This window comes from Cetorhinus maximus, chromosome 9, assembly GCF_964194155.1.
Source record: "Cetorhinus maximus chromosome 9, sCetMax3.hap1.1, whole genome shotgun sequence".
Classification (NCBI taxonomy): domain Eukaryota; kingdom Metazoa; phylum Chordata; class Chondrichthyes; order Lamniformes; family Cetorhinidae; genus Cetorhinus; species Cetorhinus maximus.
The window spans coordinates 41398099-41418484 of record NC_135887.1 but is presented as its reverse complement, the minus strand read 5'-3'; the positions used below and the strand labels follow the sequence as shown (position 1 = coordinate 41418484).

The 20386-nt window shown below is 43.7% G+C and overlaps 1 protein-coding gene across 1 annotated transcript in view; it reads left to right on the top strand.

The window, feature by feature from the left end:
- The window catches only part of LOC144684600 (polypeptide N-acetylgalactosaminyltransferase 17-like), a 500196-nt gene that overhangs the window by 315397 nt on the left and 164413 nt on the right, over nt 1–20386 (top strand). Inside the window, exon 6 of the mRNA XM_078548594.1 lies at nt 7715–7832. Within this exon, the coding sequence (XP_078404720.1) occupies nt 7715–7832 (118 nt within the window). The remainder of the gene's footprint in view (nt 1–7714; nt 7833–20386) is intronic.

Sequence of the window (20386 nt, the reverse complement as noted above, 5' to 3'; positions counted from 1 at the left end):
TTCAGAAGAGATTACCATCCAAAACAAATTTGGATTTTAAGAAGGCGCTAGCTAGAGGTCACACTGGCCATGGAAATCGCAGTGAGGGATTCAAAAGTCATACAGGGAGCGCAAATTGGCTCCGTTCTCCACGTTGGGCGGGAAGCCCAGCCAAAAGGGGTGCGAAAAGGCAAGACTCTGCCAAGAAGCGGGAAACAGCCACCGTTAGCAGAAAAATAAAAAGAATTGACTTAGCAGCGAAAACAAGGAATAATTGCAACATAAGAACATAAGAACTAGCAGGAGTAGGCAATTCAGCCCCTCGAGCCTGCCCCGCCATTCATTACGATCATGGCTGATCTCATTTCGGCCTCAACTCCAATTTCCCCCCTCTCCCCATAACCTTTCAACCCATTACTAATTAAAAATCTGTCTATCTCCTCCTTAAATTTATTCAGCGTCCCGGCATCCACTACACTCTGAGATAGTGAATTCCACAGATTCACGACCCTTTGAGAAAAGTAATTCCTCCTCATCTCTGATTTAAATCTACCACCCCTTAGCCTAAAACTATGGCCTCTCGTTCTAGAATGCCCCACAAGGGGAAACATCCGCTCCAAGTCTACTTTGTCTATCCCCTTTAGCATCTTATATACCTCAATTAGATCTCCTCTCATCCTTCTAAACTCTAGCTAGTATAGGCCTAAACTGCTCAATCTCTCCTCATAAGACAAGCCTCGCATCTCTGGAATCAATCTAGTGAACCTCCTCTGAACCGCCTCCAGTGCAACTTCATCCATCCTCAAGGGGACCAAAACTGTGCACAGTACTCCAGGTGCGGTCTCACCAATGCCTTGTATAGTTGCAACAACACTTCCCTATTTTTATACTCTATTCCTTTAGCAATAAATGCCAAAATTCCATTTGCCTTCCTTATTACCTGCTGTACCTGCATACTAGCTTTCAGCGATTCATGCACCAGGATACCCAGATCCCTCTGCACTGAAGCATTCTGAAGTTTCTCTCCATTTAAATAATAAGTCGCCTTTTTATTCTTCCGACCAAAATGATTAACCTCACACTTATCCACATTAAACTCCATCTGCCAAATTTTGGCCCATTTACCTAACCTGTCTATATCCATTTGTAAATTTCTTATTTCTTCATTGCAACTTACTTTCCCACCTATTTTGGTGTCATCTGCAAATTTAGCTATAGTACCTTCTATCCCTAAATCCAAGTCATTAATATAAATTGTAAATAGTTGGGGCCCAAGGACCGAACCCTGTGGCACCCGACTAGTAATAGCTTGCCATCCAGAAAAAGACCCATTTATCCCGACTCTCTGCTTTCTGTTGGTTAGCCAATCCTCTATCCAAGCTAATATATTACCCCTAACTCCATGTGATCTTATCTTGCGTATTAATCTTTTGTGCGGCACCTTATCAAAGACCTTCTGGAAATCCAGATATACTATATCTACAGGATCCCCATTATCCACTTTGCTTGTCACATCTTCAACAGAGGTGGAAACAAGCAACCTCATAATGATTGGTAGTTTAAAAAAAATCAAATGTTTTTATTGTCTTCGAAATGGGCACATAATGAGACAGTGCAAGGAAAGGATCAGGCAGACTTTCAAACAAAATAAAAACCCAGTGAAATCTACCGTGTAGAAGAGCTTGAAGCAAAAAAATTCAGACATTTTCCGTTATTTAATCTGAAGGTAGGAAAGAGAGAACCAATGCATGTAACAATGAAGGTAAATGGCAGACCTATTAGAATGGAAGCGGATATAGGAGCTTCCACTACACCTTAAAATATCTGAATTATGGTGAACATAAATTAAATTTGGAAGAAACTGATGCCAACTTAAGAACTTACACAGGTGAAGGCATCCAAGCCAAAGGCATCAGCAGTGTAACTGTCCATTATGGAAGCCAATTGGTAAAACTACCCTTGATGGTGGTAGCAGATGAGAGGCCACTCCTCCTGGGATGAAACTGGCTAAAGAAGATGAAGTTAAAATGGGCTGAAATTGTCCAGCTGAGACCAAGTGGGTTACCAGAGCTACTACAAGAATATGCCTCAGTCTTCACGGATGAACTTGGGAAGATCCAGAGGCTGCAAGCAAAACATTCATGTGGACCCAGAGACAACCCCCCCAATTCGTAAAGGCAAGACACCCAACTGGTCAACACCGAACTGGACAGATTAGAGAAACTGGGAGTGAAACAACCTTGTGCAGCTCTCAGAATGGACAACATCATTAGTCCCCGTCCTTAAACCTGACCAAAGCATTCGAATTTGTGGAGACTACAAACTGACAGTTAATAAAGTGACTAAGCTGGACAGACACCCCATACCAAACATCGAAGACATTTATGCCAAGCTGGCTGGTGGACCCGCCTACATAAAGCTTGATATGAGTCATGTTTATCAACAATTAAAGGTAGGAAAGGCTCCCGGGAATTTGTCACTATTAATACCCACAAAGGGTTTGTACCAATACTTGTTTGTCTTTCAGCGTCTCCTCAGCTTGCGCCATATTCCAGGGAACAATAGAAAGTTTACTGCAAGTTATAGTTTATTTAGATGATGTTTTGGTGACAGGACTCGCTGAAAAGGAGCATTTGGCAAACTTAGAAGAAGCCTTAAAACGTTTCTTGCAGCCTGGAGTGCATTTAAAAAAAGAAAAGTGCACTTTTCAAGCGAGGGAGGTAATCTATTTGAGTCACAAGGTAGATTCACAGGGACGCCACCTGGTGGAGGAAAAAGTGAGAGCCATAAGAGAGGCACCTGTGTCAAAGAATGCCTCCCAGCTCAAAACATTCTTAGGAATGATCAGTTATTAAGGGTGCTTCTTACCCAATTTGTCTACAGAACTGGCCCCCCCTGCATTACCTACTCAAGAAGAACCGATGTTGGCCTTGGCAGGCACCACAGGAAGAAACTTTCACAAGGCGAAATAATTGTTGCACTCATCCAACCTATTAGTACGTTATGACCAGAGGAAAGAATTGGTGTTGACATGTGACGCATCTCCTTATGGAGTGGGAGCAGTGCTCTCCCATGGAATGACAACGGCTTGGAACGGCCTATACAATATGTATCAAGAATGCTCACAGCAGAAAAGGGATACTCAGATAGAAAAAGAAGGCCTGTTAATCATATTTGGCGTTAAGAAATTTCACCAGTATGTACACGGCTGTCATTTTACTACCATTTCAGACCACAGGCCATTGCTAGGATTGTTAAGCGAGGGCAAGGTTATACCACCCATAGCGTCAGCAAGAATACAAAGATGGACGTTGACCCTGGCAGCATATTAGTATACTTTCATCCATAGATCTGGAAATCAAGTTGCAAATGCCAATGCACTTAGTTGTTTGCCCTTGCCAGAAAATGATGAGGATGTCCCAGTTCCTCAAGAACTCGTTTTATTGTTAAATTTCTTAGATTCATCGCCGGTATGTGCTAGACAAATCAGAGACTGAACAAGTCGAGACCCGCTTCTACCTCCTACCCAAAATCCACAAACAGGACTGTCCCGGCAGACCGATCGTGTCAGCCTGTTCCTGCCCCACGGAACTCATTTCTCGTTATCTTGACTAACTTCTCTCTCCCCTTGTCCAGTCCCTTCCCACCTACATCCGTGATTCCTCTGACACCTTACGTCACATCAACAATTTCCCGTTCCCTGGCCCCAACCGCTTCCTCTTCACCATGGACGTCCAATCCCTCTACACATCCATCCCCCACCAGGATGGTCTGAGGGCCCTTAGCTTCTTCCTTGAACAGAGGCCCGAACAATCCCCATCCACCACTACTCTCCTCCGTCTGGCTGAACTTGTTCTCACACTGAACAATTTCTCCTTTAACTCCTCTCACTTCCTCCAAATAAAAGGTGTGGCTATGGGTACCCGCATGGGCCCCAGCTATGCCTGTCTCTTTATGGGGTATGTGGAACATTCCTTGTTCCAGTCCTACTCCGGCCCCCTCCCACAACTCTTTCTCCGGTACATCGATGATTACTTCGGTGCTGCTTCATGCTCTCGTCGGGACCTGGAAAAATTTATTAATTTTGCTTCCAATCTCCACCCCTCCATCATTTTCACATGGTCCATCTCTGACACTTCCCTTCCCTTCCTTGACCTCTCTGTCTCAATTTCTGATGATAGACTGTCTACCAATATCCATTACAAGCCTACCGACTCCCACAGCTACCTCGACTACAGCTCCTCACACCCCGCTTCCTGTAAGGACTCCATCCCATTCTCTCAGTTCCTTCGCCTCCGTCGCATCTGTTCTGAGGACGCTACCTTCAAAAACAGTTACTCTGACATGTCCTCCTTCTTCCTTAACCGAGGTTTTCCACCCACGGTCGTTGACAGGGTCCTCAATCGTGTCCGGCCCATCTCCCGCGCATCCACCCTCACGCCTTCTCCTCCCTCCCAGAAGCATGATAGGGTCCCCCTTGTCCTCACTTATCACCCCACCAGCCTCCGCATTCAAAGGATCATCCTCCACCATTTCCGCCAACTCCAGCACGATGCCACCACCAAACACATCTTCCCTTCACCCCACCTGGCGGCATTCCATAGGGATCGTTCCTTCCGGGACACCCTGGTCCACTCCTCCATCACCCCCTACTCCTCAACCCCCACCTATGGCACCTCCCCATGCCCACGCAGAAGATGCAACACCTGCTCCTTCACTTCCTCTCTCCTCACCGTCCAAGGGTGCAAACACTCCTTTCAAGTGAAGCAGCATTTCACTTGCATTTCCCCTAACTTAGTCTACTGCATTCGTTGCTCCCAATGCGGTCTCCTCTACATTGGAGAGACTAAATGCAAACTGGGTGACTGCTTTGCAGAACACCTGCGGTCTGTCCGCAAGAATGACCCAAACCTCCCTGTCGCTTGCCATTTTAACACTCCACCCTGCTCTCTTGCCCACATGTCTGTCCTTGGCTTGCTGCATTGTTCCAGTGAAGCCCAACGCAAACTGGAGGAACAGGACCTCATCTTCCGACTAGGCACTTCACAGCCTTCCGGGCTGAATATTGAATTCAACAACTTTAGATCCTAAACTCCCTCCCCCCCCATCCCCACCCCGTTTCTTCCCCTTCCCTTTTGTTTTTTTCAATAATTTATATAGATTTTTCTTTTCCCACCTATTTCCATTATTTTTAAATCTACAACTGTAATACCTTGTCAGCCTTTCCACCCCACCCCCACTAGAGCTGTACCTTGAGTGTCCTGCCATCCATTCTTAATTAGCACACTTTCTTAGATAATATCACCACCTTCAACACCCCTTTGTTCCTTTTGTCTGTGACACCTTTTGATTATCTGCTCCTATCACTACTTGCTTGTCCCTACAACCACACCCCCCTTCAACTTCTCTCTCCCCCCCCCCCCCGCCTTAAACCAGCTTATATTTCACCCCTCTCCTAACTATACTCAGTTCTGCTGAAGGGTCATGAGGACTCGAAACGTCAACTTTTTTCTTCTCCGCCGATGCTGCCAGACCTGCTGAGTTTTCCCAGGTAATTCTGTTTTTGTCGAGACCCAGTCTTATCCAAAGTACAAGAAAAAGTGCTTCATGGTTGGTCACAAGAGCATGTATCTGACGAATCCAAAAGGAAAAAAGCCATCGTTAATTTAACTACATAGTGCACTTCCAGGAATTTCCCGAATGAAGACCATAGCACGCAGCTATCTATGGTGGCCTGGAATGGATGGAGAAATAGAGAGCTTAGTGAGGAATTGTGTACAGTGTCAGCAATTGCAAAAGTTACCTTCAACAGCTCCATTTCACACTTGGGAGTGGCCAGGAAGGCCATGGGTATGATTACACATTGACTATGTGGGACCTTCCATGGGAACAATGTTTCAGCTCATTGTTGATGCCCACTGAAAATGGATGAACATATACGAGGTGAAGTCACCAACATTTTCTGCTACAATTGAGGAGCTACATCAAAGTTTTGTCATTCACAGACTACCAGAAGTGGTCATATCTGATAACAGCACAACACTTATGAGTGCCGAGTTTCAACGGTTTATCAGCCTCAATGGTATCACTCATGTAAAAATTTCACCGTGCCACCCTTCTGCAAATGGACTGGCTGAAAGCGCGGTTCAAATGTTCAAGTCAGGCGTGAAGAAGTTAACTGGAGATTCCTTAGCAACCAAGCTAGCATTCTTTATTTTCCATTATAAGACCACCCCTCCCACAACAACAGGTGTCACACCTGTGGAATTATTGATGAAACACCATGTCAGGATGAGATTGAGCTTAATAGTGCCACATTTAGGGGGGAAGGTGGAAAGGAATCAGGGAAGTCAGAAAACTAGACATGACTGGCATAGTCGTGACAGGAAATTTACCGTGGGGGAGACAGTATACGTGAAGAACTTTGGAGGAGGACCGGGTGAAATAAGTGCAGTGACAGGACCTCTACGTGAAGGCAGAAGGCCAAGTCATACAGAGACATGTGGATCATCTAAGGAAGAGAGAAACAAATCACCAAGAAGTGATTCCACCAGTGCTCACAACTGGGTCAACATTTCTTGTTGAGGGAACGCAACCTAGTTAAGATGTGTCTGATGTGTCTGTTGTACCTGCAAGAGTTGAGGAAACAGATTTTCAGGTGTCCGGCGAAGAACCTGATGTTCAAACACTCCAGAAAAGGAGGTTCCTGGCAAAGCACCTGAAGTTGTAGAGCTGAGATGTTCTACACGCATAAGGAAACCTCAAGAAAGACTGAATTTGTAAATTACTTATGTGTAACTAATTTGCTATTTTGAGAAAATTGTACCTGTAAATGTAAAATGTGTTTCCGAGTAAAGTGGGAGGGATGTGGTAATTATGGTTTTATGTAACATGTAGTATATCTTTGGAAGGATGTTAGAAAGGAAGATCACATGATCTTATGTAACCAATAGAGGAGTAGCATGGGCAATCTCTGTAGTCAGTAGCCTGTAGCTAGTAGTCAGAAGTATGGAGATAGGGTTTGATGAGAAAGCACACAAGTATAGCTGCTGACTACCATTGTAAATAAACAAAATGTGTTCCACCTAAGAAGTGCCTGCTGATCAACTCTGTCTATCGCACCAACTCGGCCGTCCCACAACAAGTGTGCAACTAGAATCCATAAGTCCCAACAAACTGGTAACTAGGATCCAACAAAGTCCAACTTTCCAATCTGTTTATGTCACTCTGCATCTGATCAACTTGCCTTTGATTGATGGTTTTACCCATATAGCCACTTTACAAGCATTGGTTCATGGCTTGAAAGCAAGACCTTAGCACTGATCCTTAGACCTCCATTAGCCACTTTCTGTCGCTCCAATGCTTCATTCTAACCATTCTGTCTCCTTATTCCAACCAGTCGTCAATCCAATTCACCAACTACCCACCTGTTTTGAGCCTTTCTGAGCGATGGTCCAACCTCTCTACAGTAATATATCAAAAGTCTTGCGGAATTTAAGCAGTGTCCATGAACTCTTCATCCAAAATCTCATATTTTCTCAAAAAGTTTTGTCAACATTAACTTCCACCCAGAATGCCTTACTGACTTGCTCTGATGATTTCATGCATCTCTAGGTGTTTCACTACAACCTTCTTCAGGAAATCTTCTAACCTTAAGACAGATGTCAGGCTGCATTTTCTAGGGCAGTCTTTCTCCCCTTTCTCAAAGAATAATACACCTCTTGCTCTTTTTCAGGACTCCTGCCATGATTGGATGCTCGTTTGTGGTGAATAGATTGTTCTTTGGTGAAATCGGCCTGTTGGACCCTGGAATGGATGTTTATGGCGGAGAAAACATAGAACTAGGGATTAAGGTTAGTCAATATCATCTTTAGAAATTGCTGATTATGGACTATTAAGATGGTTGATTTTTTCCTTGTAGCCTGTAATCTGACTTGGATTTACTTAACTGAAAAGCTTGCTGTCCATTGACACGGGTGAATTAGCGCTATACCTAACCACCTTCTATGAAATCTCATCTTGCTGTTGAAATTCATAAGGCACCAGTGGCCTATTGGTTGACAATTCGGAATGCCACACCATAGAAACAGGCCATATGGCCCATCAAGTTACTGCTGGTTTTTCTCTCTGTAAGTGTTATCTAGTCTATTACACTAATGCAACTCTCCTGCTCACTTCCCATACACTTTAATATTCCTCTTTTTCAGCAACTAGCAAATTCCCTTTTAGAATAATTTATAGACTCTGCTTCAACAATGGTTCATGACAGAGAATTCTACCATTCTAACCACTCTTTGTTTGAAGAGCTTTTCTTATAACTATAGTTATATGAAATTAGTTATATAGTTGTAACTAATCCCTTAATACTTTTTTGTGACTGTTTAAAAGTCTCATTACTCTCTTACCAAACAATTAAGCAACCTAACACTATTTACTTCATCATAATCTTTCATAGTTTTGAAGAATCTACTAGACCACTCCTGCCTCTTCTGATCCAGTGAACAAAGACCTTGCTTTTCAAATCTCTCTTCTTAATTTAACCCCTCATACTCTGAATGTAGATTACTCCATTTGTATTGCTTCAACATCCTTCTTATAATGGAGTGCCTAAAACTGTACATAGTACTCCAACTGTGGCCTAACTTGTATGTGCTAGTTCAACAATAGCTCATTGCATTTATTTGTGCATTCTATGCCTCCAAATGCAAAATCAAAAGGAAAGAAATTCACCCGCATAGTGCTACGTGGACTTACCTCCATTACCCAGGGGCAGGCAGCACTGTGGGCTGCATTCTGCACTGCCAGTGTTGCGTTTTTCAATGATGCCAATGAAGAAAGCAATGCAAGCCACACTGATAGCACCCCTGCCTGTCTCAGGGAATCGATGTAAGTCTGCATAGGCACTACATGAACAAATATATCCCCAAAGACTCTATTTGGGCAGCCTTTCTTTGCTACTTCCATTGCCACCTTTAATGACTGAGGTAGCTGCCTCTCCTGCTCTATTTTAAATTTTGCCATTTAATGTACCTGCCCCCTCCCTATTCTTACTTTCAAAATGTATTCCTTAATAATGTATAAACATAGAGAAAAACAATAGATCACAAAGTATTTATAGCCTGAAAATGTATAGATTATTTTTTTCTCTTCTTATGGTATCACCTTATTTTATATAGATGTCACGCCTTCAACTGTGCAATAGGTTTCATCTAAAGCCCTCTGTCCTATATTTGTAAAGCTGCTTTTGGGGGAAAGTTTAAGCTAACCCTCAAAAATTATTTAGCTTTATAATCCATTAATGGTTTCCCCATGTTTCGGAATGATTGCACCTATTTCACCCTGGTCTTCAGAGTGGTGCAGTACTTCAGTTGCTGTGAGGTAAACCCTGACCAACTTCATTGGTAAACGGATTAATTAATCAATCTAAGACTTTCTTACACCGATGGGCAGTCAGCCCTTTACAAATTCCAGATGATAGCAATGAGAAATTTACTTTTGGCAACACCAATGGATGAATCCTTATTGCCTTCATATGGACATTCTCTGCTAATTTAAGTGATAACCTAGTGTTATAAATTGATTAACACCTTCACTAAAATATTGGATCATAAAATGGAATTGAAAAGTGTCCCTTAATATTGCCAACCTGCATTCCTGGTTTATAATGAGCGGTCTGGAGTATGAGTAGAATAGTTTTAGTAATTGTTAATTTTACAGTAAGTGGTCATAAAATATACCCACCGCAGTAAATGCTGTAATAATACAAAGATTGTGATAATAATAATACAAGCCATATACTTCTTGTGGAATGTGTGTTCTTTTAACTTTTTTAATTTATTCTTTCATGGGATGTGGGCATAGCTGGCAAGGTCATCATTTGTTGCCCATTCCTAATTGCCCTTGAAGTGAGAGGCTTGCGAGCCCAATTGAAAGGGTATTTAACAGTCAACCACATTAGTGGGTATGGAATTACATGTAGGCCAAACCAGGTAAGGGACAGCAGATTTCCTTCTCTAAAGGACATTAGTGAACTTGATGGGTTTTAATGCCAACCGTTGATAGTTTCAGGATCACCATTACTGAGACTCAATTCCAGATCTTTTTTATTAATTGAACTTAAATTCAGATTTGCATTCACGCCCCAGAGCCATTGGCCATTGGGTTACTAGTCCAGTGACATTACCACTGCACCACCATCTACCTGTTGACTGGAAGTCACCGGTAAAGGTTTTTAGCTTAGTACAAAGAGGAGAAGGGTCAATTCTCTCTTAACTCTCAATTCACGTCGTTAGATCATCTACATATAACTTATACGTCTGGTTAAATATAGACACGCAGTTTACAGCAGGTTATACAGTTTTATACCCAAGACTAGGATCTAAACGCACACCCACTAGGTTTCTCTGACACTCCCTGAGTGGTCACAGAATATAAAAGCTAATACCCGAAAAGGAGAGCTGACACTGGCCAGGCATTCCGTTCTCTCTCTCTTTCGATGTCGTCTCTACGTTGCTGACGTAGGTTCTTCCGCTTCTGCGATGGTTGGTCTCTGGAGTTCTTGCTGGCACCACACCCGAGATTCTCCACTCTTATACTGAATCTTATCTCTTTAAGCTGTGGTGTCTCTCTCCCGTTGGTTTAGGCTTGCTTGCCTAGTCTGTGGCATCTTCTCATTGGCTCTGCCCCAAGGACTTAGGTAGCATTACCTCATTACTCCTTTTCTAAATAAGGACTTGTGTCTTATCACATTCCCTTTGTTTTTCAAGAAACTCAGCTACTTCAAACTGGTTCCAGCCAACTCAGGCCAGTGACTGGACTCAGGTTACTTCAGGTCAAAAGTTGCTTTTGCCTGTCTCAGCAGTTCGGCTGCAGCCCCTGGCCAACATACCCTTATCTTTAACTCTAAGGATAAGCAACACGCTCGGTATGACTCATTGTATCCATCAACATTTGAATCTTCTCTGAGACAGGCTTCAATGACCTTAAAAAAATTACTCCTCATAGAATGTTGCTGACTATTGTTTAATTAAAGAAGAATGGCCCTACAATTGGCGAGGGGTTAGTGCTTATCATCCTTACGACAGATGACTAACAAAACACGATTCTAATCATAAGTCCTTGAAGAATTGTGGGTTTGATGGTACAGCTAAGCAAGGAGACATGCACATTTTGGATGTGAGTGGATTTCAAACTTTCATTGTTCTTCCCTGGACGTTTTCCAGATTCTCTCCCTCAGCTGCAATTTCTATATGTAACAGATGACTTTAGGCAGCAAGTGACTTGAAATTACAAAGTCACACGGTAAACCAAAGATATGTGCTTTATGATGACTGGCTGTCAGTGCCTGCAAGTATAAATTGTGAGTTTTCACTGCAGTTCAGATGTTGGGATAAAATAAATCAACACAAACCATCTCTTACCAAGGGATCATTTTGTGCAATCAGAATTCATTAATCAGAGCCTGCAGTATTCCTTGAAAGAGCAGTGCTTAATATCTGTGCAGTAATTTGCTCATTAAAACATCAAGGGCAGAATTTTACATTCGACGTGTGGGCGCGCGCCCGACACGCTGGAACGTAAAATGACGCGCGATAACGTCGGGCGTGTGTCCCGATATTGTTGCTAACTTGTGCGATATTTCATTCGGCGGACACGGGCTGGGGTCGGCTGTGCGCCTGCCGATAATTGAAAGGCCTATTAAGGCCATTAAGTAGGTAATTAAGTTGAACTTTACGCTACCCCTCCAACCGCACGGTTGGCGGGCAGGCGAAAAGGCCAAGCGGCCTTTACGTTTTTTAGGAAACCTCATCCACGAACGGGATGAGGTTTCCTAAAGCAAATACCACTTAAATAAAACCGTTATTTTCAAAATAAAAACATGTCCCACCCATCTCATGTGACACAGTTAAATGAGATGGGACATGTTTCATTAAATTTTTCATATCTGTATTTATTTTCTTAAAAAGCGCTCCAATCTCCCTGAGGCAGCTCCGTGTCTCAGAGAGATTGAAGTGCTCTTTCACATGCATGCGCAGCCTGCGCACTAGGCCCAGCTCTCCCTCCTGCCCCTGCCCGCACAGGCAGCGCTCAGCACGGCTGCCCGCGATCCAAGCTGGGCAGGCCTTAATTGGCCCGCCTGTGTGAAATCGCGGTGCAGAGCCGATTGCGAGTGGTGGCCAGATCCGCTCCCGCTCAGCCCACCCGACCAAAGTAAATTCCTGGCCCAAAGCACATTGATGGTGGGCAAAACACAGCATCTATCCATATCCCAGGCTCTTTAATGATGCTTGAATAAGACGTCAGTTTTATTATTGATTTTATTCTGTTAAAGTGGGCTAAGTGCTCAGCAAATTCGACTGATTGCTGCAGTAAGCAGTCACTATCTGGACTGTGAAGCTTCATTATCCAGAATGTTTTGGATAGATGTGCAATTCAGAAACTGGGGACCGGATTTTGGTTACTGAAGCGGGTAGCTCGAGCCAGGAAATTTCCTGCCTTGCCGGACCCAACACGGTAAAAAGTACACAGATACACACAGGTTTTGCTCTGGGGAGGTGGGTAAGGGATAGAATCGGGCCTGCCAACCTCAGAAGCAGAGTGCCAGAGACCATAAATGTAGGTGAGTATTGAGAAGGCTGGTTAGAAAGCTCACCTCAACAGTTGTGTTAGAAGTTTTTAGGTCCTCTAGCCCTCGCCCCCCTCACACCCCCTCACTTACCTGCAGCCCCCCACATCCCTTATGTTCTCTTAGCCCTTATACTTTCATGCCAACTCATGCCAACTCAATGTTAACTCATACCCCAAGCATCCCATGGCCCCTTGTACATTCCATATCAATTCAATGCCAAATCATGACCCCAAGCCATCCTCCATGACCCCTTATGCTCTTCATGCCAACTTAATGCCAACTCATGCCCCTCAACCACCCACAACATGTGCCCTTATATACTCCATGCAACTAAATTCCAACTCATACCCCTTCCATGCTGATTCATCCAGCATGCACTATGTATATAGCCAATGAGCTATACAGTAACAATGGAATGTGTGGAACTGGTAAGAGAAAAAAAACACCCATTCACAAATCTTCTTTTGAAAATAAACTGTTCTTCCTATAACCCTATAGAAGCAGCAATCAGACAGACCATTAAAGTATCAATAGTAGGGGCTTCAAGCACTTCACACCTCCTAATCTTGTCCAAATAAACATTGAGACATTGATAAAAGAGATCACAGAAAGAAGAACTTATTATAACCACTTAAAGTTGTCAATCAAGCAAAGTGAACAATTTACTTCAGTTTTCAAAACAGAACCCCTTGCGGAACTAATGCTTTTATTGGTCTGGGTTCACAGTCAAACAGGCAAAATCCCAGAATTGAGTCCTGACCACCGCTTTTAAACAGCCCCGGAGTCATTTCAATTCTGTCGAAATCTCGGCCTGGGTACTGTTGATTGACATTAATGGATTGTTAAGCAGCAGATATTTAGTTTACAGTTTGATTCTGAGGAATCAGCTTGGCTCAACAGTTGCACTAGCACCTTTGGGTCAGAAGGTTGTGTGTCCAAGGTTCGCTCCAGGGCTAGGCTGGCACTTACGTTCAGTATTGTGGGGGTGTTTAGATCTTTCAGGTCTTTTACATGATATGTTAGGTCAGAGACATGCCTAACTGTGCCTAACTGATGTGGACATAAGCGATCCCATAGCACTATTTGAAGCAGACAAATGTATTAGGGTGCTTGGAGCATGTAACATGCAGAGTGGATAAAGTGGTCAAACTATTTAGCAGATGGAGTATAATGTGGGAAAATTTGAGGTTATCCACTTTGGCAAGAGGATCAGAAGAGCAGAATATTATTTAAACGGAGAGCCAAGGCAGAATGCTGTGGTGCACAGAGATCTGGGTGCTCTCATACATGAATCACAAATAGTTACCATTGCAGGTACAACAAGTGACTAGGAAGACAAATGAAATGTTAGCCTTTATTGCAAAGGGAAGGAGTATAAAGTAAGAAAGTCTTGCTCCAACTGTGCAGGGCATTGTGAGATCACACCTGGTGTCCTGTATACAGTTTTGGTCTCTTTATTTAAGGAGGGATATACTTGGATTGGAGGCAGTTCTGAGAATGTTCACTAGATTTTTCTTCTCAGAGGTTGTTAGTCTTTTGAATTTTCTGCCACAGAGAGCAGTGGAGGCTTGAGTTGATATCATTGTTTTCTTTGTTGCTTGTGTACATACTTTGCTCAATGTTTAATATGTTGATACAGATCTTGAATCTCATTCCAGTACAAGCTCAGTGTTTGTACCATTAACATTGATGTAGATTATTAAATGCAATTATGCAGGCATAAAGTGTGTTCATCCTTTCTCGAGTTTGTTGTGGGGTTATTAATAGAGAATTAGATCACACCAAAGCTGAGGGGGTGGAAAAATATGCCACCACAGATAAAGGGGCAAATCAAAAACACCTTTCTGTTTACGGATGGGTGATGAGAGAAGAAATCAGACTGCTTTAAATAAACCACCCTCCTGTCCGTAACACACCTGGAAGTACATAAATGCAAATTCATTTTATCTGAAGGTAGGAGCTGTACAGATGAGCAGAACTTTCTCATATAAGCGATGAGAGAGATTTTCAGCTTCGATTTGGCCTCCCTTGCAGCTGTATTGTGAGAACAAAGAATACCTGGAAGGTCAGTGAGCCAAATTTCCATGAGAGTTGTGCCAATCCCACTCCCTCAACAATGTTGATAGGAGTTTGGCAGAGCCCATGAAGACAGTACAAATGGCTGAAGATGGCTATTTATGTTGTTTATACTCTCGTTCTGTCGAGTTTCTGCTAAAGTTGTGACTAGAGATTTGGACAAGTCCCACAGAATTTTATGAGCCAGTCAGTGTGCAGCACTAGTAATATCTCAAAGCATGAATATTCAAACTTGGCAGTATATAATACCGTAACAGTCATAATAAAAAAACCATCGGCTATTGTGATAGTATTGTGACTCCTTTAGGTCCCTGATTGGCCTAATATTGGATTGAGACCGTTCTCCATATGTTTTAGAAATGGAGGGATTTAGAGGAGTGGATTGAAGGACAGTTGCTCATTCTGCACTTTATGCCTGCATAATTGCATTTAATAATCTACATCAGTGTTACACTGAGCTTGTACCAGAATGAGATTCGAGATCTGTATAAACATATTAACCATTGAGCAAAATATGTACACAAGCAACATAGAAAATGATGATACCAACTCAATCCTTTCAGAGCAGAATTAATTATTTGCAAGTGTTGCAGGATGACCGAGTTGTGCTATTAATGATAGAGTTGATCTGCAGACACTTCTTGGGTGGAAACATTAAGTTTATTTACAATATACTCAGCAGCAACTACACGTGTGCTTTCAACTTCAACTCTATCTCTACACTGACTGCGGAAGTAGTCCGTGCTACTCTCCTATTGGTTACTGACAACCATGTGATCTTCCTTAACAAGTAATATTCTTAAAGGTACATTACACACTAAATGAAATCACAATTACTAAAGTAAGCCAGAAAAATAAATATGCCCTCATTGGTTAGTTCCAAAGATTAATAGGTCAGTTTGGCCAATTCAAACTCCTATCATTCTACTATTTCAGTGATTTCCCTTTTATTATTATTATTATTATTATTATTATTATTATTATCAGACTGCTTGTCTTTTGACAAGAGAATTGCTAAGACTGCTTATCAAGTAAACAATTGTCCACTTTACTGATAGAAATGGGGTGAATAATGCAAAGCCTATTCGCAATGAGCTCAGCACGCTATAATGTGGCTAGGAAGCACCGAGTGCACAGAAACATCTTCCTAATTTAGTCCATCAGCATCAAAGAGCCTCCAAAGCTGTAGTTGGTCATAGTTTAATGGACGCTTGCTGACAGCCTGTGAACCAACAGTGTGTAAATCTTATTTAAATCGCAAGTTGTATTTGTATTAGGGAACAACAAAGCAACAACTTGCCGTATAGAAAGAGAGGGAGGTGGAGTGGTGGAAATGTTGAGGGAGGGACTTGCAGATTGTGGAACCTATGCAGCATATGGGGCATAATGCAATTAGAGGTCAGCTGTAAATACTTAAATATTTCTCCAGGGTTGCTTTCTGCTTGTCATGTTTACTTGCCTCCTGTGGATCATTCTTCAGGCAGGACTCTCTGGCTGGCATTCAAAGCCCTGCAGCATTTCCAGCATATTATGTGTATTAGACACTAAGAGTGCCACAAAAATATAGAAATGATCATGAACTATCAGGCTGATCAGCAGCCCCTTGATGTGAGCTCAATGCCAAGATACTTTAGTTGCTTAAATGGTGTTCCAAACACACAGAACTCTATATTATTTTTCACAACCGAGAGGATGGATTCTTTTATTTATTTACTTTTCTGAAAGTTGCACAGCGGCCAATGCAGTGAGACTTAAAGAAAAATTTTATCCACTTTTTTTTAACTCGACACAATGATGTCCTTCCGTTCCCTTTTCCCTTTAATTGTTATGATAACAGTTTCATACAATGGTGCAGTGTATAAGGAGGATACGTACCAGTCCTTTGAAAGAGCTTTCCAATTAGTTCCACTCCTCTGCTCTTTCCTCATAGTCCTGAAAATTTTTCCACTTCAAATATTTATTCAATTCCCTTTTGAAAATGACTGTTGAATCTTCTTCCACTACCCTTTCAGGCACTGCATTCCAGATCATCACAACACAGTGGGCATTCTTTCTTTGCCTCATGTTGTCTCTCATTCTTTTACCAATTACAATTAAATCTGTATCCTCTGATTATTGACCCTTCTGCCACTGGAAACGGTTTCCCTTTATTTTCTCTGTCAAAACTCTTTGTGATTTTGAATGCTTCAATCAAATCTCCCCTTTAGTTTCTCTTATTTAGTTTCTCTTATTTAGTTTCTCACGTCTCTGCAGGCCTATGAGGAAAGAGGAATGGGACTAATTGAATAGCTCTTTCGAAGAACTGGCACAGAGCCTCCAGCTATGCTGTATCATTCTATAATTCTACGAAACTGTTATCATAACATTTAAAGAAAAAGAGAAACAAAAGGACATCATCGTGTGGAGTTAAAATAACACTGAAGTCTTGATTCCCAGATACCATTATCCATTAGAATTTCCTCTGCACCTTCTTTATGGCCTTGACATTTTTCCTAAAGTGTGGTGCCCAGAATTGGGCACAATACTCCAGCTGAGGCCTAACCAGTGTTTAATAAGTGGTTAGCACAGCTTCCTTGCATTTGTACACTATAGGCAGAAGACCTGACCTGCGCACGTTCATGACTTACAAAACGCACACCCAACTCATATCTGACTTTGAGGAATTTGCGTCTTTTTACACAGGGATCGCCTGCACAGTATATTTTGGGAGCCGCAATGGAGTGGGTGAAGCGTGTGGGTGCGGAGGCGGGCCAGTTAGAAGGCCCACCTTAGTTCCTCAACACAATAGCCCAGCTCCCAACGTCATTCAAAGGCCCACTAAACTTGACCCCTCAACCACCACCCACCCCCATGCCACCCTATGCCTCCTCACATTCCCTCATGCCACCCCACATCCCTTCACATTCCCCCTGCCACCCCATGTTCCCTCACATTCTCCATGCCACCCCACATCCCCTCACATTCCCCATGCTACACCACATCCCCTCACATTGCCCCTGCCACCCCATGTCCCCTCACATTCCCCATGCCACCCCACATCACCTCACATTCCCCATGCCGCACGACATTCCCTCACATTGCCCCTGCCACCCCACATCCCCTCACATTCCCCATGCTACACCATATCCCCTCACATTGCCCCTGCCACCCCATGTCCCCTCACATTCCCCCTGCCACCCCATGTCCCCTCACATTCCCCATGCTACACCACATCCCCTCACATTCCCCATGCCACCCACATCCCCTCACATTCCCCCTGCCACCCCATGTTCCCTCACATTCCCCCTGCCACCCCATGTCCCCTCACATTCACCCTACCACCCCATGTCCTCTCACATTCCCCCTGCCACCCCATGTCCCCTCACATTCCCCCTGCCACCCCATGTCCCCTCACATTCCCCCTGCCACCCCATGTCCCCTCACATTCCCCATGCCACCCCACATCCTCTCACATTCCCCATGCCACACCATACCTCTAACAACCTAAGAAAATCTTCAATTCAAACTCACTATCATTGATACTGGACCAAATAATCTAAAGGAAAAAGTTTATTAGGTTTGGAAACAAACAAGAAACACATCAAAGACATATTCTGCTATGATAGCTTGTAAAAGCTTCAATAGCTTTTGGATCAACAAGACAAAATCATCCCAGATTTGCATTAAGCGCAGTACCGGGTGTGAAAAACCCGTAATGGCAGGTTTTCACACCATATTGCCTGCTTCCCACTCATTAATTATGCAGCCACAGGAAACACTCCGTCTTACTGACGGGCAGCCTCTGAATTGCCTCCCACGCTGTTACCTCACTGTTTCCTCACTCCGGGTGCCATATCTAAACCACAGCCACACACACAGTTCTTAATGCTTGCAGCCCAGGACTACTCCAGTGAAGGTGTGGCCCCGATAGCAAAGAGCTCAGTGACTCATCACTGGAATGCCTTTTAGAGGCCTGCCATGATGTCCTCAACCCCAGCTCTGGCTGCAGGAGGTCCAGCAATCTCACCACTCTGGCTTGGGAGGCACTGGCAGTGGTGGTCAGTGCCAATGTTGCACAGAAGAGGTTGGCCATCCAATGCAGAAAGAGGATGAATGATCTCATCCGTGCCACCAGGATAAAGCAAGCATCTCATCACTTTAAACTCACACACAAGGCCAACACACATTCACTGGCATCTCACTCACTGCCAGCTCAAGGGACATCACCATTCACTCTCTCACACACACCCTCACATCTCCATCTGGCCTCATCTCCTCTGGAGACTGCCTTCTCAGCCCTTGCCATCTTGAGACCACTTGCACAGAGCAGCATGTGCCCCCACTCACCCCTTTCCCCAGTATAGCCCTCGCCCTGCAGCCTCTTCCCTTGTCTGAGGCCACTTCTCCCCCTTCCCGAAGTAAGCCCAAGCCCTGCAGCCCTTGAAAAGCCACCCCCACTTTACGGCTGGTCTGATAGGTAGAAACCTGCCTGTGAGCCCCCCCCCTAAAAATGATGTGGTGTGGCCTGCAAAGCCTGGCGCTGATGACCATGAGTGCTGCCTGAAGCAAGGTGGGCAAACAAACTTCTAAGTTCCGAGCAAATTGCAGCTCACCAGATGCACTTTGCTTAAGTACAGTTGTGAAACACTTCGGAGTGCAAACATGCTGACGTGCCCGGATGATCCAGTATGGGGGGAATGATTCCAGTGAGCAGGGCTTATAATGAGATGCTAAAGTATTGAAATTAGGTTCCTGACGGCAGGAATCGCAGCCTGCCATTGATGAGTGCAGCGGACGATTGCAAACTGGTTTCACGATGGTGTGACACTGATTTTTGGCCTTCTTACTATATTGTCCACTCACGCCCGCCGCCAGTAGAACCAGACAGTTCTGCCCTAAGGTTTTGAAACCCAGGCAAGCATTCATAATGGAACAGCTGTGCGTTTTGTACACTAGACATTCCTGACATGAGAAAATGCCAGTGGAAGATTGCATGGGGTTGGAAAAGGAGAGGAAAATTAGATTTCCTCAAAAAAAAAATCAAAGTGTAGCCATTTGCGCATCGGAATGCACCTTTGCACCCAGAAGAAAATTCAATCCCTCCCTTTATTTATAAAGCCAAGGATCCCAAATGCCTTTCCAACAACCTCTAAATTTGACCTGCCACCTTCAATATTTGTGTTCGTATATTCTCAGGTCTTAATACTCCTGTACCCTTTTTGTAATTGAAACATTTCATTTAAATTGCGTCACCTCATTGGGTGGCACAGTGGTTAATGCTGCAGCCTCACAGCTCCTGGGACCCAGGTTCAATCCTGGCCTTGGGGGCAGGATTTTTAGGTCACCGTGCGGGCACAATCAGAAGGTCTGGGAGCAGCCAGGGAATGGACTGCTGCCTGCGATTTCATGCTAGCTGGCCAATTAACTGGTTGCTTTGGTTTCCCCCCAGCATCCAAAGATGTGCTGGATTGGCTATGGTAAATTGTCCCCCAGTGTGCGTGTGAGTGTGTGTGCTCTGTGATGACCCTGGGTGTACCCTGCCTCGTGCCCATTGCCTATGGGGATAGGCTCCGACTCCCTTCGACCCTGAATTGAATGAAGCGGCTCTGGAAAAGTGAGTGAGTGAGTATCACCTCATTCTTCCTACTAAAATGAATCATTCATGCTTCTTTGCATTAAATTTTATTTGCCATGTGCCTGCCCATTTCACCTGCCTGTCTGTAT